Raw genomic sequence first — 22,734 nt, 5'->3', positions numbered from 1 at the left:
CAAGTGTTTAGAAACATAGGGTCAAAAACCAGAGTAGAGAATAAAGTGTGAATTAAAAAAAATATATATCAACACTACATGCAGCATAAATGTTTTTGTTTTTTCCTTTTTTCTAAACACGAATACCTCGAAGCTTTTAAATACAAATTAGACTCAAGCCAACATGAATTAAATCAACACCAGCATTTATTTATTTTTTTCCAAAAGCATGTAAAAAAAGAAAAACTTGATTGTGTATAATGGTGGAGAGAAAAGAGATGCTTACATTTGAAACACAAGTATTAAAGGAAAACGGGGGGAAAGACTGTAAACAGTCCAAACCTCTTCTTTTTTTTATTTTAATTTTTTGCTGTAAGGCCGTCTCAACCCTCAGGTCAAGTCTGGAAAACGATACACCTTCAGAGATGCATACATTATTATCGTCTCGGTGACAACAGCAATATAACAACATGTATGTCCAGCACAAAAAGGAGCAGATTCACAGATTTAACTTCATCATTCACCTGAGCCTCTGGGCTCCAGTGTAAACCGGTTTAAACCAGTTTACACCAGCGTAAACCAGTTTCTGCTTTACTCAACTTAAAGGTGTGCAGTTCAGGGATTCTGCTGTTGTACCTTGGCAAACTGCAGAGGATGACAGAAACAGCATTTCTAAAAACAAGTCACTTGATTTTAAAGCGTTGAAAACGTAGAAACCGTAAGAGGAAAAACGTTTGGTTGTGGAAAATGTGGATAAAAATGGCGGCTGCGGGTTGGGTGCAGGGATCTTATTAAAGCAGCGGTGTCAAACTCATCTTCGTTTTGGGTCAAATCAAGATCCCCAGTGCTCTTAAAGGCCGGCTGTCCCAGAAGGTATTGATAAAACCAGCTGAAATATTAATTAATTCTTAAAATTAAACAATATTGAACATCTTTTCAGTCCCTCCAGGATTTCACATTTGTTTTTTCCAATCAAAGAGTTAATTGGTACTAATTTGTGATATTTATGACAATAAATGTGATTTTTTTTATTTCTATAATCTGACATCAATTAAGGCTGAGGCAGCTGTTTAGTACAAGAAAGAAAGAAAGCGCCACTGAAACCCAAATGTTTCTGTGAAAAATCATCAATAACTATGTGTTAGCGTGAAAAAGTTTAGCGATTTGCTAATTTTGAGTGAATTTCCACAATAATCTGGCAGAAAATAGATAAAACCAGATTTGATTTAATTGGTAAAATAATGTTTAAGCACACTGTTCTCTTGTCGGATTTGGCCCCCGGGCCTCGAGTTTGACACGTGCTCTAAACAAAAAAAAAACATAAAAAAAACACGAACTTCTTATGGGAAATGGTTAAAACACTATCAGGTCAACTACTTATTCCTAAGGCTTGACTCTCTTTCTCTTTTCCACACAGCATGCTCAGTTTCACAGTAAACTTTCAGTCACAAAACGAACTTTGTGTCATTCAAGTGTCAGCAATATTCACACATTTTAGGAAATTAGATGTTTAATTGGCGGAATATAAACATAGCGACGTCGATTAACTAGATTCTCTTGGGAGTTTTGAATAAAAAGCACTGCAAACCGAGGCAACGTATTGAAAAAGGCTGTTAGGTTCTTAGGCAAATTACTCACAGGGCCCTCTTTCACTGACAAGCTTTCTCCAGCAGAGGGAGCTCTGCAATGGGGTTTGCAAGCATGAAAACTGCAAAACGAGCCTTTTGAGACTAGGTCCACTTGCGTAACTGCTTGGTATGCAACAGAAAGTATGAAGAGAAAGGCAATAATACAAAAGTGAATATTATCCACCTTTTTTTGGGATGGAAATGATGACTATCTAGTGGTATGAATGCCACACAATTTCTCAAAGATGCTTCATCTCTTACCCAAAAAGGTTACATCCACATCTTTATGAATCAAAAACATCGAGTAGACTAATTCTTTAAGAATTTCGGATTAACAATCACAATCTTCACAAGACTTATCAATGACTAACATGCCTCAAACAACAGAGGAGCAACATTTTCTTGTCTGTTGTCACATATAAGCAGACAAGGCCTCAGTTTCCGTCGTGATTTTCAACATCATGTTTGGTAATCGTGTTTGCTTGTGCAAAGTGAGAGTACAGCAAGATGGAGGAGGAGGGAAACGCTCAACAATCACAAACCACGGCTCTATGTACAGATAGCATACAAAACACAGGTTTCAGAAATTATTTCATATTCCGATAATAAAAGTACAGAAACGGGCTGCTACACTGCAAAAACGCAAAAGCTTACCAAGTCATTTTGGGCGAGTTTCTAAGCGCAAATATCTTGGTAAAATGGAAATAAGACAAAACTAACTTACAGGTAGCTTCTCAGCAAGATATGGGAGCTAATTTTAAGTCAGTAATTCCTTAATATTAATTTTAAAAGCACTAGTTCTACTGACAAATTATTTAAACTACAATAAAACATTTTCCTCATATTATAAGACAAATAATCTGTCAATTAGCTAGTTGCTGGTGAAAACTGGCACTTTTTCATCAATGTTAAGGAATTATTAACTTAAAACAAGCTCTTATGAGTTCCTTAAAAGTTACTTGCAAGTTAGTTTTGTCTTATTTCAAGCACTAGTAACTCGACCAAAATTACTCTGTGAGATTTTGTGTTTTTGCAGTGCAGTGCGCTGATGAAACGAAACCGTTCACAACACAAGACGTAATTACAGTTTAAAGGTAAGGCTATTAAGACCCAGTCGTGCTAACATGCAAGGATAAGACTGAGAGAGGGAATTCAAAAACAAGAAGCGGGTGAGTTGAATATTAATAATAAAAAGTAAAACATGAGGTGAGCTGTTGCCGATGTGCGCGGTTGTTATACAGTACTCTGTACCCTGTTTGTTCCTGAATAAACCTGTAACAGCGTACCACAGCGAGGGATTATTGAAACTATGCATCGATCTCATTGGGTAAAAACTGACCTGAGTGCATGCTCTGTCCGAAACATTGTTGCTCTGAAACTCTTCTGAAATGCCTGAGGATGTGGTAGAACACTCAAAAAAATGGTGCAAATTATTATAATTTCTTTTTATTATGAGTAGAAAAAGAAATGTTTTTGATGCGCTCCCCCATTTTAGACTGCAAAAACCCCAAACCTGACCAAGTGATGTTGGTTCAGGTTGTAGTGCAAATATCTTAGAAAACTTGAAATAAGACAAAACTAACTTACCAACAACTTTTCAGCAAGAAATAAGAGCTTGGTTTAAGCCAATAATTCCTTAATATTGATTAAAGAGTGCATGTTCCACTGGTGCTGTTACCTAGCAACCCTAGCCAAGCCCAGTCCCGTTACCTAGCAACCCAGTTTGAGTTCCACTGGCAGATTATTACACTTAGAGTGAAATAATCTGCCAATAGAAATAGATTTTCATCAATATTAAAGAATTATTGGCTCTCATTTCTTGCTGATATGTTACTTGTAAGTTAATTGTCGTTACTTCATGTGAACTAAGATATTTGCATTACAAACTAGACCAAAAATACTTGGTAAGAATTTGTGTGGGGTTTTTTTTTAGTGCAGGGAACAAATTTGGTCACAATCAACTATCAATTCCCGAGGAAAGAGGAAAATAAAGGTGTAAAATAATAGTCGATTAAAATCTCCAGATCTTTTGATGCTATGGGTCTTTTCTAAGCAGTTTGTGCATGTTTCTGTTCGGATGGCATTTTTAAAAAAAAAAAAGCGCGTGGTCGAATTAACTGCGCCCCAGCATAATGAGGCATGTGTTCATCGCAAAACATGCTGGAGGTGTTCAACAGGACAAAAAAATAAAAGAAAAAGGCAGGTGTGATCATGGCGACTTTGTGATGGTGTCCGACTCCTTGGAAGCCCAGAGCTCTTTGTGCTGCTTGCGTCCGAAACCCTCGTCGTAGTTGCCTTTGCTTTTGAAAAGCTGCTGGAAGTGGGGCTTGCAGTAAAACTCGCCCTGAAGAGCTGCGAAGGAGCCGAGGCTGCGGAGCAGGAGGAGGGACGGGATCGCAGAGTTACAAAGGAAGCTGATGGAAGGAATCATATAACCGGAGAAAACAAAGAAAGTCAAACGCATTATTCACCTCAGCTTGGTTTTGCAGTGCTTGCAGCAGAAGCACGCTGAATGGAAAACCAGGTTGTTGGCAACCAATCTCTCCATTGGGTAGACTGTCTTCTCACATGTTGCACACACTTCCTTTTGGGTCTTAAAGCTGAAAGACTGAACACATCAACATATAATTTACTGGGAGCGACACGCAGTGCAGTGAGGAAGAATAAATACTGCAGGGTTTCCCTCAGTGTATCAGAAGCCTGGCGGGCCACCAGGCTTTACGTGGGCCCCCACCAGGCTGAGGAATGTCTATTTGTTTCTTATAGGTTTTTTTATACAGAGACAGCAGAGACGGGATAAATCGAGTCTGTTTGGAGAAATGTTGGGAAGCACAATGACATCACAGTGTGGTCAGTATTTCAACACATAGGGAGATTAAATGCGCAGCACTTTGGTCAACAGCTGTTGTTTTAAATGAGCTTAGGGCTAAAACAATTGATCAAATTAATCGGGATTAATCGATTAATAACTCCCTTTAAGAGGAATGACTCATATGTCTGGTTAGTTATGCTCGAATCTAAATTTAGAGCATCCAGATTCAGAAAAGGTTTACAGAAAACCCTTTTTCTGTAAATATGTTCTAAACAGAACTCCTCAAGAGTTTCAGCTTCACCTGGTAAAAATTCACCTGGTAAAAATTATCCTGTTTAGCATCTTTTTCTATTTAGTTATTGATACAAAAAATAATCATAATTTCATATGTTGCTGTTAGTGTTTTTTAGCTGTAGATGCATCTTTTGCTAAAAATAATCAATTGTACAAAAAAAGAAATGCTCATTTATTTCATTTTAGGCAAGCAAATGTTTCCTTTTTCCAATTTAAAAACTGAACTGAATTGTTTAATTGCATTTTTTGATTTCTAAAATTTCTATTTCTAAAATTGTATAAAATAAGCTTAAGTGGGTAAATGAAAAATCTGCAGAATGTGTCAATTTTTTTTATCCGGTTAATCGATGAATCGTCAGAATTACTGTTTACTAAAACTGTTAAATGTGCTATATAAATAAACTTATGTTGACTTTTCTGGCCAGATTTGCCCGTTTCTGTGGGTTTAGCGTTTTATCTCCATGTTCATGTGACGAGCTTGGAATATGTCACAACCCAGAAAAACAAAAGAAGCAGAGAGCAGTGAAGGCATCACCGGCTGATTACCTTCGATCGCTGGACAGATTTATCTTCAGTGTTGGTTCTGGTGTCCTGAAAAAAAAACAACAAAAAAACATATTTATTATTTCAGCTAATATTTTGAAACACCCCAACGCTTCAATGTATCTACTTATTCATTATAACTGACAGATGGTTGGATTAATGGTCTATGAGCGGTTTTTCTACCTTTACCAGTGTGTTTGTGTCATGAGTCTGATCTGTTTCTCTCTCCCCAGTTTGCTTTTGCTCCATCTGTCTCTCTGCACCCCATGGAGAAGATCAGGTGCCTCCTGTCTGGACCGAGGCCTGAAAATCAGCTTTTCTCATCTCATTAGGAGATTTATTATGGAGAGCCATTTCAGCCAAAATTAAATAAATAAATAAATGGGTGAAATAAATAAAAAATGAGTAAAATAAATCAAAAAATGAAGAAAATGAGTGAAATAAATAAATAATTTGTTAAATAAATAATTTAGCTTTTTCATTAACCCATTTTTTCATTTATTTATTTTTCATATTATCAATTTCTCAATTTCCTTTTTTCATTAATCTATTTTTCATTTACCCACTTTTCATTAATCTATTTTTCATTTAACCATTTTTAATTTAGCTTTTTCATTAACCCCATTTTTCATTTCTTTATTTTCATATTATCAATTTCCCAATTTCTCTTTTTCATTAATCTTTATCCATTTACCCATTTTTCATTAATTTATTTTTCAATTAACCTCTTTTCAATTTCCCTTTTTACTAACCCAATTTTTTCATTTATTTATTTTCAGATTATCAATTTCTCTATTTCTCTTTTTCATTAATCTATTTTTCATTAATCTATTTTTCATTTGTCCATTTTTCATTTATCCCTTTATCTATTTACCCATTTTTCATTAATCTATTTTTTAATTTAAACATTTTTTGATTTCCTTTTTCCTTTAACCCGATTTTCTATTTCCCAGTTTCATTAATCAATTTATCATATATCCCTTTTTTATTTACCCAATTTTCTTTTATCTATTTTTCATTCAACATTTGTTTGAAAAATCTTTACTTTTCCCATTTTCCAATTCCCCTTATTTATTTAGTATTTCCTTATTTTCTTATTTATCACATTCTATTTCCCCGCAAAACTTAGGGAAAAAATAAATGCAAATGAGGAGAGGCACGTCATCAGGCTACAACTTCCCCAATTGGTTGGTTAGCGTCACACCCATACTTTGCTTCAAGAAAGATGGCGACCTACTAACGGGTTATCAATAAGCTGAAGCTCATTAACTTCATTAGAAAATAGTGTTATTACTCCTGACTTTAGTTCTCGTGTGGCCGCTCAGACAGAACGTGTTTCAGTTGGCGGCTCTCGTGGACTCAGAGCTTCACCGTTGGGAGTTTTTATAGTTTGAACGAAGCGGCCGCTGAAGTTGGCTTACGATTGAAGGTTCGGGACACCTTCGTAGCTACCAGCTATGATCCAACTATAAGGAGCAACTTTACTGTACATCGTAAGTGAACTGCAATATCCAGAGGCAGCTCTACGGAGCATCGGGCTGAAAGAATGAGAGTGGAGAGCCTTGGAGATCTGCATCGGAGGCCATCTTTCAGACATGCACCGCTGCTGTCCGTCCAGGATCCTCCGGTTGCCCAGACGTTGCACGGTAAGCTACTAACGCTGATGTTTGTTTTCCAACTACAGTCATATTTAATCAATAAATTCACAAGATGTGGCTTTAACCTAACTCCTGTCAGTCTGAAGCTTCTCATATTTAGGTCATCAAACCAAAGTTCAGATCTACCATAACTGGTTCCATCGCCACCAGGTCAAAAGTGCAGCTTTTTGGCGCAGCACATTCATTAATGTTTCCATCATGTATGTTTTCAGATGCAGTTCATCCTGCAGGCCTCTGGTCTCAGTGTTTCCCTTCAGACTCCCAGTGGGCTCACAGCTTCAGGATGACCAGAGACCTTCACCTTTCTGGAGCAGGAACACTCGGCCAAATGCACTGGTGACACATTCATTTAAAAAAATGTGTCTGTTCTTATACCATTGATATGCATTAACCATTTGTATTTTACCGTTTTGAATAAACAAACTGTTTGATTATTATGAAATCTGTGTTCCTTCTAATCTGTCAAGTTCTAATTTAATCAAATCTAATGTTTTCACGTCCCAGAGACAATAAAATGATTGTTTGTGGCTTAAAGTAAACGAAACAATCTTAATAGAACAAAGCTACAAAAATAGAATACAGATTGAAAGTTTTGGACCCGTTTTATTTTTTGGTTTCATTACACTGAAGATTCTTCAACATGAAGCTAAACATTGTCGTACCTTATATGTACGACAACATAGAAATGAACAAACATGACATATTGGGTTCTTAATAGCAACCCTAGCAGTTATTTTACACAGCTTGATTTATTGAATAATGATTGTTCATTTACAGACGCCTTCAATTGGAAATCTGCAATCTGAAGCGTCAGTGAAATAGTTTAACCAGTCAGTCCTCAGGTCGTCTGCCCTGCATGTTTCAGGCCTCAGTAAATGTCTGATGGATGAGTTAATGCTATCGTTTGTATCAGGGGCTCTGGAACAAACACTTTAAAATGTTAATGTCCTGTATAACAGAGTGATATAGACACATGTTTTCATCTCACTGTGTCATTTCCACTCTATAGCTGAAGCTCATCACATTTCTGGATGTTCTGTGTTTCAGTTAAATTGAAGTTAGCAGGTTTTTAATCAGGGCCACAACACCCTGTGTGTGTTGGGTTTAAGAAAAGAGGCTGCTCTGTTTGAGCACCAGCATTCATTTTTCCTCTGATGTTTGGGTGAACTCTTCTCTGTGGAGGTCGGCCATCTCTCTGGTTCTTCCTGAAGGAGACCCATCAGGAGTTCTGGTGCTGCTCACAGTGCAGACGGTTCTCCTCACTGTCAGCCCTGGTCCCTCTCAGCCAGGATCTCCAGTCATTCTGTTCCTTCACCCTTGAATAAACATAACAGAATATGTTCTGGGTGTTATGATTCATTTGTTAATTGAAACAATGTTTAGTATCAAAATAAGATTAATTTATTTCCTTAACAGTTCCTTCTCCTATTCCCTCAGAACGGCAGAGTTTAGGAGCGACTAATTACATTTACTTAAATATAGTTGAGTAACTTTTTGAAACTCAAATGAACTTTTAGGAATACTCTTACTATGCTGAACTTTTTACTTTTACTCAAGTCATTTTATTATGAGGCATCACTATTATTTAAACTAATTTTTCATTTTGTCTTTAAAATACCAAAATTTCCACTGAACTTAATATTTTGGGCCTTCTAATTGTGTAATTTTTTTAAGATATGAAATAATAACTTGATCAGTTACTCAGTACTGATCAACTTTTTACCAAATGCTTCTTTACTCTTTTTTAATTTCTTATTCAGCTATGATTTACTTTGAGTAAAAACATGTTGAAGTGCTACTGTTATTCCTGGAGGATAAATTGTGGGTCCTCTGTCCACCTCTAAGGAACAGTAACCACATGTTGAGGCACACGTTGACCAAAAACAGGGAAACTAAGGTGGGCAAGTTATACATACAAAGAAATACTTAAATTAATAGTCATATTTACTTTATATGCATGTGGGCCACACTTGGCACACCTCAGGGATGTAACCAAGAGAGGCAAAGATTGTAGCAGGAGTTCAGCTTTTATCCATTCTCCATTCTGTACCCTCACTAAATGTCACTGTATTCCGGTTGTCTGTTTACAAAGGTAAAACAAGGCGATCGACTCGAAACCACTCCTACCTTTTTACTGTCTTTAATCAACCTGTTGGGCCATTAATTTGAACACGTTTTGTTGATTTTATCCTTAATAAGATGTATTGGATCAGAGGACGTGCTGGTCTCAACATCCTGGAGACGTTCAGTTTGTCACCTACTGCCGAGATCAACTCAAACCCTTCCACGATCGTAATTGAGCCCTATTGATTAAATATGACTGTAGTTGGAAAACAAACATCAGCGTTAGTAGCTTACCGTGTAACGTCTGGGCAACCGGAGGATCCTGGACGGACAGCAGCGGTGCATGTCTGAAAGATGGCCTCCGATGCAGATCTCCAAGGCTCTCCACTCTCATTCTTTCAGCCCGATGCTCCGTAAAGCTGCCTCTGGATATTGCAGTTCACTTACGATGTACAGTAAAGTTGCTCCTTATAGTTGGATCATAGCTGGTAGCTACGAAGGTGTCCCGAACCTTCAATCGTAAGCCAACTTCAGCGGCCGCTTCGTTCAAACTATAAAAACTCCCAACGGTGAAGCTCTGAGTCCACGAGAGCCGCCAACTGAAACACGTTCTGTCTGAGCGGCCACACGAGAACTAAAGTCAGGAGTAATAACACTATTTTCTAATGAAGTTAATGAGCTTCAGCTTATTGATAACCCGTTAGTAGGTCGCCATCTTTCTTGAAGCAAAGTATGGGTGTGACGCTAACCAACCAATTGGGGAAGTTGTAGCCTGATGACGTGCCTCTCCTCATTTGCATTTATTTTTCCCTAAGTTTTGCGGGGAAATAGAATGTGACAAATAAGAAAATAAGGAAATACTAAATAAATAAGGGGAATTGGAAAATGGGAAAAGTAAAGATTTTTCAAACAAATGTTGAATGAAAAATAGATAAAAGAAATTGGGTAAATAAAAAAGGGATATATGATAAATTGATTAATGAAACTGGGAAATAGAAAATCGGGTTAAAGGAAAAATGAAATCAAAAAATTTTTAAATTAAAAAATAGATTAAAGAAAAATGGGTAAATAGATAAAGGGATAAATGAAAATGGACAAATGAAAATAGATTAACGAAAAATAGATTAATGAAAAAAGAAATAGAGAAATTGATAATCTGAAAAATAAATAAATGAAAAAATTGGGTTAGTAAAAAAGGGAAATTGAAAAGAGGTTAATTGAAAAATAAATTAATGAAAAATGGGTAAATGGATAAAGGGATAAATAAAAAATAGTTTAATGAAAAAGAGAAATTGGGAAATTGATAATATGAAAAATAAAGAAATGAAAAATGGGGTTAATGAAAAAGCTAAATTAAAAATGGTTAAATGAAAAATAGATTAATGAAAAGTGGGTAAATGAAAAATAGATTAATGAAAAAAGGGAAATTGAGAAATTGATAATATGAAAAATAAATAAATGAAAAAATGGGTTAATGAAAAAGCTAAATTATTTATTTAACAAATTATTTATTTATTTCACTCATTTTCTTCATTTTTTGATTTATTTTACTCATTTTTTATTTATTTCACCCATTTATTTATTTATTTAATTTTGGCTGAAATGGCTCTCCATAATTTATCAGCTTAATGTACAGCTGAAAACTAAATGTCTGATCTTTTTCATTCCACATTCAATGTTTTTAATTTTTAAAATCACTTTCTTTTCTAAATTATGTTTCTAAAGAAATGACCAGAGTTTGGTAGTAACTAGTCATATTTTCTTAAGGAACTTTTTGGAAAAATTTACTTTTATTAGTATTTTTACTACGCTGTACTTTTACTGAAGTATTTCTACTCTTACTTGAGTGAAATTTTTGGATTTTCTCCCCATTGAATGAAAAATAAACATGTTTTAACCAAACATTCAGCAGACACAGACACAGACCTGTAATTTTTGTTCAAGTTTAATCAGTTTTTTTTAATATATATATAAAATAAATAAATAAAACAATTTTTTTGGGGGGGGGGATATTTTTTTTGCTACTAATTTGAATTATCATCATTTTGATCCTTAAAATAACAAAGTTTCCACTTTACTTTATATTTTGGTCCATCTAGTGATGTAATTTTTAAATATTAAATTATTGATAATTTGATCAGTTACTCGTTACTTTTGACCAGATACTTCTTTTACTCTTACCTGAGTAATTTCTTGTTACTTTTACTTGAGTAAAAATATGCTGAAGCAGTGCTACTCTCCCTACCTCTGGAAATGACAAATAACAGAAAATATATTTTCAAAGTGTCTTAATAATCCCCTCTGTGAATCATATGATGGAGTATTAGCGTCAGGCTACAAGAATTGTTAAAACTATGAAAATATAGCGATAATATAAGCAAAAAAATATGCATTTTTACCATAAAAACATTAAAATTAAGAAAAGGGAGTTGTTTTAATGAAAAAAAACACAAAAAAGAGGAAATAGTTGTGCTACTGATAGTAATTTGATACTGATATGTTGAAGTGTTTCCTTATCTGTAAAGCTTATACCAATTAGCTTCTTGTGTATTAGTTCACAAGATGCTCAACTTCCCTTATTTTAATTTTTTTACTATTTTTCACATTGAAATTCAGATAAATTACTACTTCAGTCTCCTACAGCTTTATTCTGGTAATTTTCTGACTTTATTCTTGTTATTTAAAACAAAAATTATATTGTAGCCTAGCTCTGATACTATCTAAGAGTCCCAATAAATAAATGGAAGCTGTCAAACGCATTTGTCATACAAGATGGCGGACTTGGGTGGACTGACATCACTCGTAACTATGGAAACTAAAAAAAAAATCAATCGAGATTTTCCAAAAATTAAATCTTCAAACACCAAAAGAGTTAATTTATTGATAAAACTGAGCCACAGTTCAAAGGTTAGTGATTAATATAGAGAAGCATTTGCCACACTGTTTCTGTAAGTTGGTATTTTAATGACGTTTCCATCAAACAGGTGAAATTTTAGCTGAACAGCAAAACCTTAAAGAAGTCTTGGGAAGTTTGGTATGTAAGAATAAACAATCCTAAAGGAAGCACAACACCCAAAAGCTAACTTACAAACATAACAAAGACTTAACTTTAGGACTGTTATGGCAGCAACGATCATAACTAAAGCAGAAAATAAACAGAAATGGACTAAACGGCTGCAGCAGAAAAAGCTCAGTAGGAGCAAAAACTGGCAGCTTCTGTTGAGGAAGAAGGGGAAAGTCCACTGGAAACCTTTCTAAAAGCTTCTTATGTAAGTTTGGCTGGAGATCAATGTGTAAAAATGGGAGTTTGAGGCTAGTAACAGATGCATATGGTAAGACCTGCAGCATAATTTTACAGATTAATATTTGCATAATAAATGGAGCCAATGTTCACCAACATGTTAGTGGTAAACCGTATCAAACTGGTAGTGCCAACATGTTAGTGGTAAACCGTATCAAACTGGTAGTGCCAACATGTTAGTGGTAAACCGTATCAAACTGGTAGTGCCAACATGTTAGTGGTAAACCGTATCAAACTGGTAGTGCCAACATGTTAGTGGTAAACCGTATCAAACTGGTAGTGCCAACATGTTAGTGGTAAACTGTATCAAACTGGTAGTGCCAACATGTTAGTTATAGCCACCATCTAAATGGTAGTGTCTAATTTTTATCTAATTTTTAATTTATTAGCTTACTTAATGCAGTAATGGAGCTAGTGATATTTCACATCCAAATGGTAGTGTCAACATGCTAGTCACTCGACATGCTGGTAATAGACCCATGCTAACAATAGCCTAATTGCTAAAATGAGCATTTTATCTAATTTTTAAATTATTAGCTAGGTTTAGCATACTTAATGCAGTAAGTCAATTTAAGTCAATATGCTAATGATAACTCACATTCTACCGACAGCATTTAAGCTAGCCTTAGCATTTCAGCTAACTTTAGCTTATACTTTAGTATACTGAGTTCAGCAGGTCACTTGCAGCCAGTGTGCTAGTTAATTACTGTCCTTAATGCTTGATTATCTGTATCAAAGGTCGCATCAACAGCAACAAAAATATCATCTACTAATCTTGTAGTTATTTTTTCATTAATAAATGGATAGCAAAAGGTTGTTAATAGATTTAATGAACCAGGTAAAGCTAAAAATGCCATCTGAACATATTTACTACAAAATGTTTTTCATTTTAAATGCAAAATGTGTTTATTTTTGTAGAGTTTTAGCTTATTTAATGCTCTAACTATATATATAGTTTTTGTTTTTTAGCTAAAGGTCGTTTTAAATTCTGTATCCTTTAAACAATTAATCGATTACTAAATTAGTTGATGATTATTTCAATAATTGATTATTCACGATTAATCATTTGGGTATAACTAACCAGACACATCAGTCATTCTTGTTAAAGGAATCTATACCGGAAACATTTTAGCATCATATTTTGCACCAGTCTCAGCTGTTATCCTAACTCAACAATGTGCATGACATTTTGACGTAACTTTATTGATGAAACACTTCACAAACAGGCAGGAAAACAAAGGGTGTTGCCTGCACTCAGGACAACCGGATGACATGTTTTTGTAGCGATTAGTTAATTAACAGTGAAGCCATGCATCTTCCTGTAGATGCAATCACATCCCAACAGTCAAGCATGTCCTCCTCATCCTTGGTTCCTCCTGAGAGCAGTCATTATGTTGCTGCTAGCTTTCAGACAGCTCATGCGTTCTGATTATCAAGCACACTGCATGCTGCACCACTTCCTGTGGTTGTTGTACACATGCTGAACCAAAAAAACTTTGATCTTCTCCAGAAACTGTTGAAAATTTAGCCTAAATTTAAAGTTTTTGCAGGAGAAGTATAGCTTCTTCACAGGAGAGCTGCAGTAAAATCTTGTAATTGCAGCCATAAAAGAAAAATCGACTGTTATCAAACTTATATTTTTCACATACAACTACCAAGTATTTAGATTTGCATGTGCCATCTTGGTCTGTCTTTGCCATATATGTACATAAGCCTCAGTTTCCCCAAACTGCTCAAATGTGGCAGGAAGTTGTTACGACACATCTGTTTCTCCTGTCCTGCAGACAACGAGAAAAGCAACCCAGTTGCATTCTTATTCTCTCTGGTAACTGTCTGCTGACAATTACTTCCCAAGTTTCACCGCAAAGAAAGGTTGAAGAAAACTAATGGTTCGCGTGATACCAATCAATGTGGCCTCAATAACTTAAGGGGAAATGAAAAACCTCTGTGAGCAAAAAACAAAGTGTTCAGAAAGAGGTTTTATAGTGGAACTAATCCTCTCTGAACCAGCACTGTTTCAGCTGTGTGTGAGAAACTTCAGCCAGCTGGAGTCTGGTTATCTTACCAAACAAGGAGCACTTTCAGCTCAAATCGTCTTGCAAAAGAGCTTCAACTCTTAGCTCACTGCATCAATTCCTCTCTCTGAGCCTCCGCTTGGGCTGTAATCTCACCTCCACATGCCAGCCTGCGTGTGTTTGTGCGAAACACACCCCAGGGCCGAGGGGATTGATTACAACAGGTTCCTCTGTTCTCTTTAACGGAGCTTCTGGGTATCTGCTTTGAGATTTATGTCCAACATTTAGGAGGCCACTTATCCTCACTTCTTAGTCACTGCTGTGCATTAAACAAACTAGACATGACTGACAGTGTTTCCCCAACTGATAATCAAGTAAAGAAACCAGAAACTGTGAAAATGTGCAAAAGTATTTCATTTCAGCTCAAGAAAGTAGATGTGAAACACTGCAAAAACACAAAATCTTGCCAAGTATTTTTGGTCTAATTTCTAGTGCAAATATCTAGGTGAACTTGAAATAAGACAAAGTAACTTACAAGTAACTTTCCAGCAAGATATAGAGACTCGTTTTAAGTAAATAAAATAAAAAAGTTAATGAAAAAGTGCTTGTTCTATTGGCACTTTTTTATTAACTTTTGCAGTGAATATATTGCAACTTCAGTAAGGAGGAGCAAAAACCTGTAAAATACAGTGTGTGGTTCTTGTTCTGCAGTAGCTTGGTACCAACCTTTAGTTAATGTTACTGCATTTATTTAGCTTAAGTTAAACAAGTCCACTAACATTTAACTAATATCCATGTTTCACTGGGGAATAAATATGGCAGAACACAGAGGCCATTTCTCTTCAAAATGGACACATCCATTGTCCAAGAACCGCAAATCTAATTTGTTGCGATTCAGAATCGATATAAAATGTCCCAAAATCGGTTTAAATAAATAAAACAAATTTTCTGGTTTTTGGTCTCCATTTTGTAACGACACTGGACGACCTGACGTCGCCAAGCAGCCGGTACTGGCACCAAAACAAAAAGGAAATGGAAATGGAAAGAGAAAGAGCGATTCAACCGTCTCGTCTTTGTTGAAGGCAAAACATTTGGACTCATTTTGTTTTTTATTGAATGCCCAGGGAGTCCAGGCTTGACATGAGCAGTACAAAGTTTGCAAAACAAAGATTAGGCACTTCAGGAATATCACAAATGTGAGGAACCAAGCTACAGTGAAGCCGAGGTACGACATAGCCTCCTGTGTGTTTTTTACTGAAAAATAACCAAGGTATTTTTACATTTGGTAGTTTAGCAGACTCGGTTAAGCTGAGGACTGAAGTTGCAACATGTGTTACATTTCCAGTTCCCTTTCACACTGCACTGAGTCAAACAAACCAAACCCCTGGAGAGAAAAAAAACTGTTCCCCTCCTCGCCTGTGGGGGCGCTGGGCCAAGAACCACTGAAGGAAACAACACAAAACCTTCAGAAGAAGACATGACTGAAACTTCCTTGTTTGGTAACAAACACAAGCCATTTCTCACTCTAGCCCTAGACTCTGTAGTTTGTCTTGGTTGTTTTAACCCGCTTTAGTCCGCTTGGCGTTCACAAATGCATTCAAACCGCACCAGAGTTCACTTCAACTGAACTGAGATTGAGGTTTGTAGGTGGACCAAAGTTCGCTTTTTTGGACTAATTCAAGTTAAAATGCACCAAACAAAGCTGGTGTGAATGCACCCTAAATGTTAAATGAACTGCATAAATGCTAACAGGTATAAATCTTCTCATCTAAGCAGCAGCAGCTGCTCTAAATACGGGCCTATGATGGATGACTGCAGCCTCCAGCTCCCACTGAATGACATGTTTGGATTGGAAAAGTCGTAAATCCTACTTTTTTTTCTTTTTTTTTCCAGTGAAGGAATTTAAAGATACAGCTAAAGATGGCATGGAGAAAAGCAAGAGGTCCTTCTTGTGTAAACACAATCCTTCAAACCAGGTCATACAAGTACTACAAAGACAAACCATCTTTACATTTAAACTGCTGACTGACTGGAAAAAAACCAGGTATTTCACGTTAGATTATCTCCGAATGCACAGCGTAGGATGACTCACTGCTGCAGGACCCTTTTAAGGAAGCTTGAATGTTAAAAATGTACTCTGTCAGCCATCCAAACATTCACTCTCCTGTTCCTTATTTTTAGAAACGCAATCATTGTATAATCATTGTGACAGCAGCTTGAACACAAACAGCTCAATTCAATGAAACAGCTGTCCAGAAGTTTGTCTTAAACCTAAACTCAGCGGAGAATATTTTCCTGTATGGAGCCTAGAGTTACTGCAGATTTCATCTCTGCTTTTGTGTGTTTTCTTTTTGGATCTCCTAAATCACTTTTCTGGAAAAGAAGACAAATATAAATCAATAACTAAACATTTGGAGACCGAGACAAGAACCCTGGGAAAATACTCCCAACTGGTATGAAGTTTCCAGAAAGTAAAACTTGATGCTGATTAGTCAGCTGCAAAAACTGATTAAACTTGTATGAATTGGACTCATTTATAGAGGTTTAATTCAGGATTCAGCTCTCCAGTCTGCAGAGCAATCGCATCTAGCAACATGGTGAAACGTCTGGTCAGCCACTATTTCACTTCCCCAGCTGAACTTCCTGGTGGAACCAGAAAGTGACGGGGCATTTTCTGCACCGGGTGGCATCCATCGCCATGTCTGCATGTCTCACTGACTCAGCGGACAGCTCTCGTTTTGACTTCCTGTCTGACAAGGAAGCGCTTCAGGAGCCACGTAATTATGAGATAATAAGCTGCCAAATAACAGAGCGTTGTGCTTTTAGTAACTCGCAGATAAAACTCGAGAATAATTTCTAAAGAAAGGTTATGCTGATTGTTTACTGTCTGGAAATGTCCAAAGTTATCGATTAATGAGTTAATCCAGAGTTGATTGATATTATTGATCGACCAAAGATTAATTGATAAGCATCCATTTTCATAAAATGTAATATTTCTCTTGTATTAAGAGGGTCAACTGTCTTTTCAAAAAATAAAAGACAGTTGAATCTAAAAATAGAAGCAAACTAATATATTCTAATAATTTCTTGAGTCATATGTATTTTAACTTAAGGAAATTGTCGAGTGTTTTCATTTCAAAACAGAACCACATAAAGTTAATTTTCATCCCACCCACACTCTGGACTGTTTCTCTTTTGGACTCTCATAATTGTGAGTTTATTGCAAATTCTGCTCAAAAATCGGCAAAAATCATTGGGTTTAAAGGGGCAGTACTGTGTATTTTCCAGGCACATTGAGCTATTTTATAGCATAATTAAATACATCATTTTATTTGTAATAACAATGCTATATATACAAAATATGATACATCATTAAACACCTTGAAATTGGGCCTCTATCCCTTTAAAAACTCCACCTTCAGGAAATCATCAGGAAGTCCTCTATTAACCCTTTAACAACATTTCTACCTGAGCTGCACTGAGAAGAAGCTCCTCTAACGAGCTCAGCTGATGTTTGCTAATTGCTGCTGGCTAGTCTGAAGGAGCTGATTGGGGGACACTTGGAGGAGGAGCTCCGCCTCGGAGGCAGAGCTAGGTCCACCCAGGTGTCTTGCACAGCTGAATGGTTGCCATGGAGATTATAGGAATACAGGAATACAGATTTTGATGAAGGAGTAACATTATAACATGATGTAAAGCTCAAAATATTACATTTTACATGACACTGCCCCTTTCAGTGACTGCTAACTCCCACCTGCAGGTGGCAGTATTTCTTACTTCTGCTACCTCAGCCTCATTTGATGTCAAGTAACACAAAGGGAGCAATTTCAGTTCTTCAATTAATAAAAATGTTTGCGTCTCCAGTCTGTCTGCTTGTTATTTTTTTCTCATCTTTCTGGAAGGGATTTAAAGAAAGAAACATCATGAAATTCTTTACAAATATTTCTAAAGTAGCAAAAACAATAGTAAAATCCTGGAGGGATTGTTGATGTAGGTCATCCATTCAACAAAAATCGACTATTTGGTTACTATTTGGTCAGAGCTCAAGAATAAAGCAGCCATTTTATCTTCCTTCTTCTTTACTTTCATGAGTTAGCTTTAATGTAACAATAGTAAGTTTTATCGGAGTCAAATCATTGGGTTTTGAGTAAGGAAAAAAAATATCTAAATTTCATCGCATAATTCCACACTCGACACTTTTTAACTCGTTTTTAAAAGTACAAGAGCAAAGGTTCAATATTTGCCCTCAAAAACAATCCAGACTGGATGTAATATTTTTCCATACCTACATTTTTCTTAAACTCTTAACTTTTTAAAACTTTTTCAGAAAAGCTTGTCTTAAATGTCAATTTTTCCTCAACAAAAGCTAATTAGAATCTTCTTAAAAATGATTTTGGCCAAACCTCCATGGAGGAAAAGCAGAAAATAAACAACGAAATGAAGCACAGTTCTCATTTCCATAATATTTGCATGTAGCAATTCTGAGAAATAGCATGCGCGCCTGCAGAGAACGTGACGCTGGCTTTTCAGCAGTAAAGTAAGCAGCTTGTGATATTTGACAATGCAGAAAGTTTACTTCCTTTTTTTTAAAAAAACGCTTCTTTCCAACAACTTAAGATGCTCTGATGAATAAATAAATATAAATATCTGTTCTTGGCTGAAACACAAAATATGGTGCCTTTGAAATAAGAAAAAAGATCAAAGACAAATGCTGATTTATATTTTTTCTGTTTGATATTTTAATAAGCATAACCAAAGGCCGACTGGATGCTTTAAAATCATGCAGCATCCTGCAGCTTTGCTTCTGCAACTTTATTTAAGGTGGCTAACAAAACTTCTACAGCTGATCAGATGCTGTCGCAGAGGGGAGAAAATTAAATATTTCACAATCAAATTCTTCAGTGGAGCATGTCTCATCCAGCCCTGGAAACAAACTAAAACACAACTAGCATGCAAATATCTGCTTTGCAATCGCAGCAAGATTTTCATTCCTACCACACAAGGTACAAAGACGATGAACCAAGAAACAATCTTTCACTTATTTATTAAAGTGATTCCCTATGTTGCAGTAAATATTTGTATTTTAAAACGTGTCATAATTGAAAGTAAAACATGCTGTGTAGGTTTCTAAACAAGCTGTTCAAAGGGTTCGGTACCTGACAGCAAAAGAAATGTGAGACTCGGTATCAGGTTCAGGCAACAACAAAATAAGAGCTCAAATGACATTATAACATGGAAGATGAAGCCTAAAAAAATCTATCTTTGATTTAAAACTTCAGATTTATCACCAGGGTTCGTTTTACACGTGAACCTTCTCAGGAAATGGAAACAAATGATACAAATCAGAGTGAAGGAATGTGGTTATCTGCATAACACTTTCATGCAGGCCTACCGATGCCATGATGGAAGAAACAAACCACAACATCTCCTTATAGAAACGACGGCTTCTTCTGTGCAGACAGACATGAGTCAACTGGAAACTCACAGCTGAAATTCACTAAAATATGTTTTACTCTAAAGAAAATACAAACATTAAATCAAACTATCCAAAGTTTGGTTTGAACTTCTGTCTAAGTCTTTTTTTTAATGTTTTAGTGCTTTTAATAATTTCAATTAAGACAAGAGTTGGGCAACAACTAGTGACATTTACTCAATTACATTTACTTGAGTAACTTTTTTTTAAAATGTACTTTCAGGAGTATTTTACTACACTGTACTTTTATTTTTGAGTAATTCTGTTATGAAGTATTTCTACTCTTACTTGAGTAAAATGTCTCGATTCTTTACCAACTGAGTAAAAAAAAACATGTTTTAACCAAAAACTTGTACTACAAATGTAAATTATTGTCATTTTCATCTATAAAATACCAAAATTTACACTTAACTTTATATCTTGGTCCATCTGATTATGTAATTTTTAAATGTTAAATGATTGATAATTTGATCAGTTACTCAGTACTTGAGTCGACTTTTTTTCTTGGGTGGTTAGTTTTTACTTTTACTTAAGTAAAAATATATTGAAGTAGTGCTACTCTTATTTTGTTTGCTTTTGTTTTAAATTTATTGTTTGTCTATGACTTTGTCTATTCTTTTATTACTCTACATTAAATAAAGTCAAACCAAACCAAAATTAGTACAACATAATTTGCCTACAGCTCCATCTGTCATCTGCTTTTTGAGTGAACAAATAAAACCGAGACATAGATTCCGATATTTATGCAAAACAAGCGGCAGCAGTGTCTCTGAGATACTGAAAATCAGACAGTCTGATTTTCAGTATCTTCCTGTGGCAGGAAATGAAAGTTGGTGTAGTTAAGCCTAGGAGCCATATGCTGGCAAAATAATTAACAACCGATCAGGCTGTAGCGCCTCGCATGGATGAAAAGTGTCTTTGAGAGATCAGACATCTGAAGGAAACTCCTTTATAACACAGGAAGTGAGGCTCTTAGTGGGATGTTTACTTTGTCTTCATACAGAAATAAGAAGCTGGATTAAAGTGGAGTCATGCAATAATAGGGGATATCAGATGTCATTAATAATTGTACTTTATGCAGAGGCTCTTTACTGTTAACGGTACACCAATGGTTTGAAACGTTACGTGTCAAAACACAAAACTATCCAAGTGCTTTTAGTGGGATGTCAAAAAATGTGACTGGAGTTTTCCCAATTTTACAGGTGCTGCTCCTTACAATTGGATCATATTGCAAATGTAAGTTTTAGCCACTTTTTAATAAATAAATGACATTTTTAACGCTGTATTTTATGATACCCTGACTCAAACTCATACTTGCTCGTGTATGAATGGAAATTATTTCCAAATTAAAATATACCAAAGATAATCCAAGAAACAATGGCCCTGACATGCTGTCCAACATCATATATGCCTATATTCTGAGGTATTTATTATATATAAGAGATCCAGCTGATATGAGTGAATATGTCGGCTATTAACACCTAATTTGTAAGACTGTTACAACCCTGTGCTGCTACGCTTGACAGAACAAAACAATAACATCATGTTCGGCAACAAAGCGGTGCACAAATCAGGAAATGGAAAGGAGGGGATTAGATTAACTGTTCATAAGATTAAAAACAACAGCAATCACATTTAAAAAGTGTTACAAATGTCTTATTTAATAAAGTGTTTTAATGTATTAATTAGCCTTTAAGCTAGCGAACCAGACGTTACAATTGGACGTTGCACTGTTAGCATTTTAAAGACCCCCGGTGGGGGGTATTTAAATCTAAACCAAACAAGGATAAACACTTAGCTGAAATTAGAATTAAATAAAAACAGATGTTAATAAGAATCAGCATCCTGGACGGTAGATCATTTCAGAATGGACAGGCATCATCACCTCACCTCAGAGGGAGAGAGAAAGAGAGAAGAGGCTGCAGACACGGTGCAAACCAACGGACAGAGAGGAAGAAAAAGCAGGACACTCACCATCTGCGCTACTTATCTGCGGTGTCCCGGTTAACAGTAAAATCTACTGGCTCAGAAACTGTATTCAAAATGTTGTCTCCAATTTCTTCTTGTTGTCTGGGAGGGTTTTGCCGTTGGAGCTTAGCCTGCTTGCCGGCGAGTTTCAACCCTCTGCTCTGTTCCTCGTCTCGGTTTTCAATACAACCGTTTTCTTCGTCGACAGGATGTCGCACGCTATTGGCTCGCATCTGTTCCGGACGTGTTCCCGTTCTGTCGGACAAAATGAAACTACGTGAGAAATACGACGCTTTGTCGGCACGCGCGAGATTTCAATAATTTTAAAAGGACATATTTACGATGAGAGTTAAGTTTTTGCTTAACGTGATGGCATTTTGTTAAAATTAAATTGTGTTTTTATCTGAGTCATAACAAATGTACTTTTATTGATGGTTATGATGTCCGACTTTGCAAGGCGCTCCTGAACATGTCATGTCTAATTCTGATAACGGTGCCCTAAATAAGCGGTTTGTCCAAAGAGCAGAAGTGGGTAAAATACCCAAAAATTGTATTCAAATAAGAGGACTACTTCATCACATTTCGACTCAAATGAAAGTAAAAAGTATACATCCAAAAAAAATTACTCAAGTAAGAATACAAAAGTATTTGGTAAAAAGGTTTCTCAAGCACGAAACTGATCAAACCATAAATTGTTATACAAATTACATTATCAGACAGATCAAAATATAAAGTTACGTAGAAATGTTGGTATTGTATAAACCAAAATAAAAAAGATTAATATAGATAACATAGCTAACAACAAATAGTTAAATTTTTTCAAATAAATACACGTAAAAGCTAGCTAGCAAGGGTATGTTAGCAGTAAGCTAGCGGTTACCTAATGCGTCTTCAGAGTGCGACTCAATTATGCCTGATAGAAAAATCCAGGGAGAAGAAAAAAAAAGAGACATTAAATAGTCGAGCAAAATTTTACATATTAAAAGTCAACTTGCATTT

General features: G+C 35.8%; 1 protein-coding gene and 1 long non-coding RNA gene across 3 annotated transcripts; both read right to left on the bottom strand.

The window, feature by feature from the left end:
- Positions 1-168: 168 nt before the first annotated feature.
- On the bottom strand, positions 169-21,958 carry limd2 (LIM domain containing 2). 2 transcript variants are annotated; one of them, XM_081610261.1, is made up of 5 exons: positions 21,742-21,958; positions 5,440-5,547; positions 5,260-5,304; positions 4,079-4,215; positions 169-3,976 (listed from the first exon to the last, which is right to left on the bottom strand). In XM_081610261.1, exons 2-5 carry the CDS (start codon positions 5,503-5,505, stop codon positions 3,817-3,819), a joined length of 408 nt encoding a protein of 135 aa, XP_081466387.1. In that variant the 5' UTR covers positions 5,506-5,547; positions 21,742-21,958; the 3' UTR covers positions 169-3,816. The 2 variants fall into 2 exon arrangements, with proteins under 2 accessions (XP_081466387.1, XP_008414529.1); XM_008416307.3 differs by lacking the exon at positions 5,440-5,547 and having other exon boundaries at positions 21,742-21,951.
- On the bottom strand, positions 8,040-9,975 carry LOC145552614 (uncharacterized). The gene is made up of 2 exons (XR_014088732.1): positions 9,273-9,975; positions 8,040-8,230 (listed from the first exon to the last, which is right to left on the bottom strand). It is a non-coding gene; the product is annotated as an uncharacterized LOC145552614 (long non-coding RNA).
- Positions 21,959-22,734: the final 776 nt, after the last annotated feature.

The sequence above is a fragment of the Poecilia reticulata genome, chromosome 8, assembly GCF_904066995.2.
Source record: "Poecilia reticulata chromosome 8, P_reticulata-male-v2, whole genome shotgun sequence".
NCBI classification, from domain to species: Eukaryota; Metazoa; Chordata; class Actinopteri; order Cyprinodontiformes; family Poeciliidae; genus Poecilia; species Poecilia reticulata.
The sequence above is the reverse complement of the archived record's forward strand: the minus strand, read 5'-3'. Positions and strand labels throughout refer to the sequence as shown.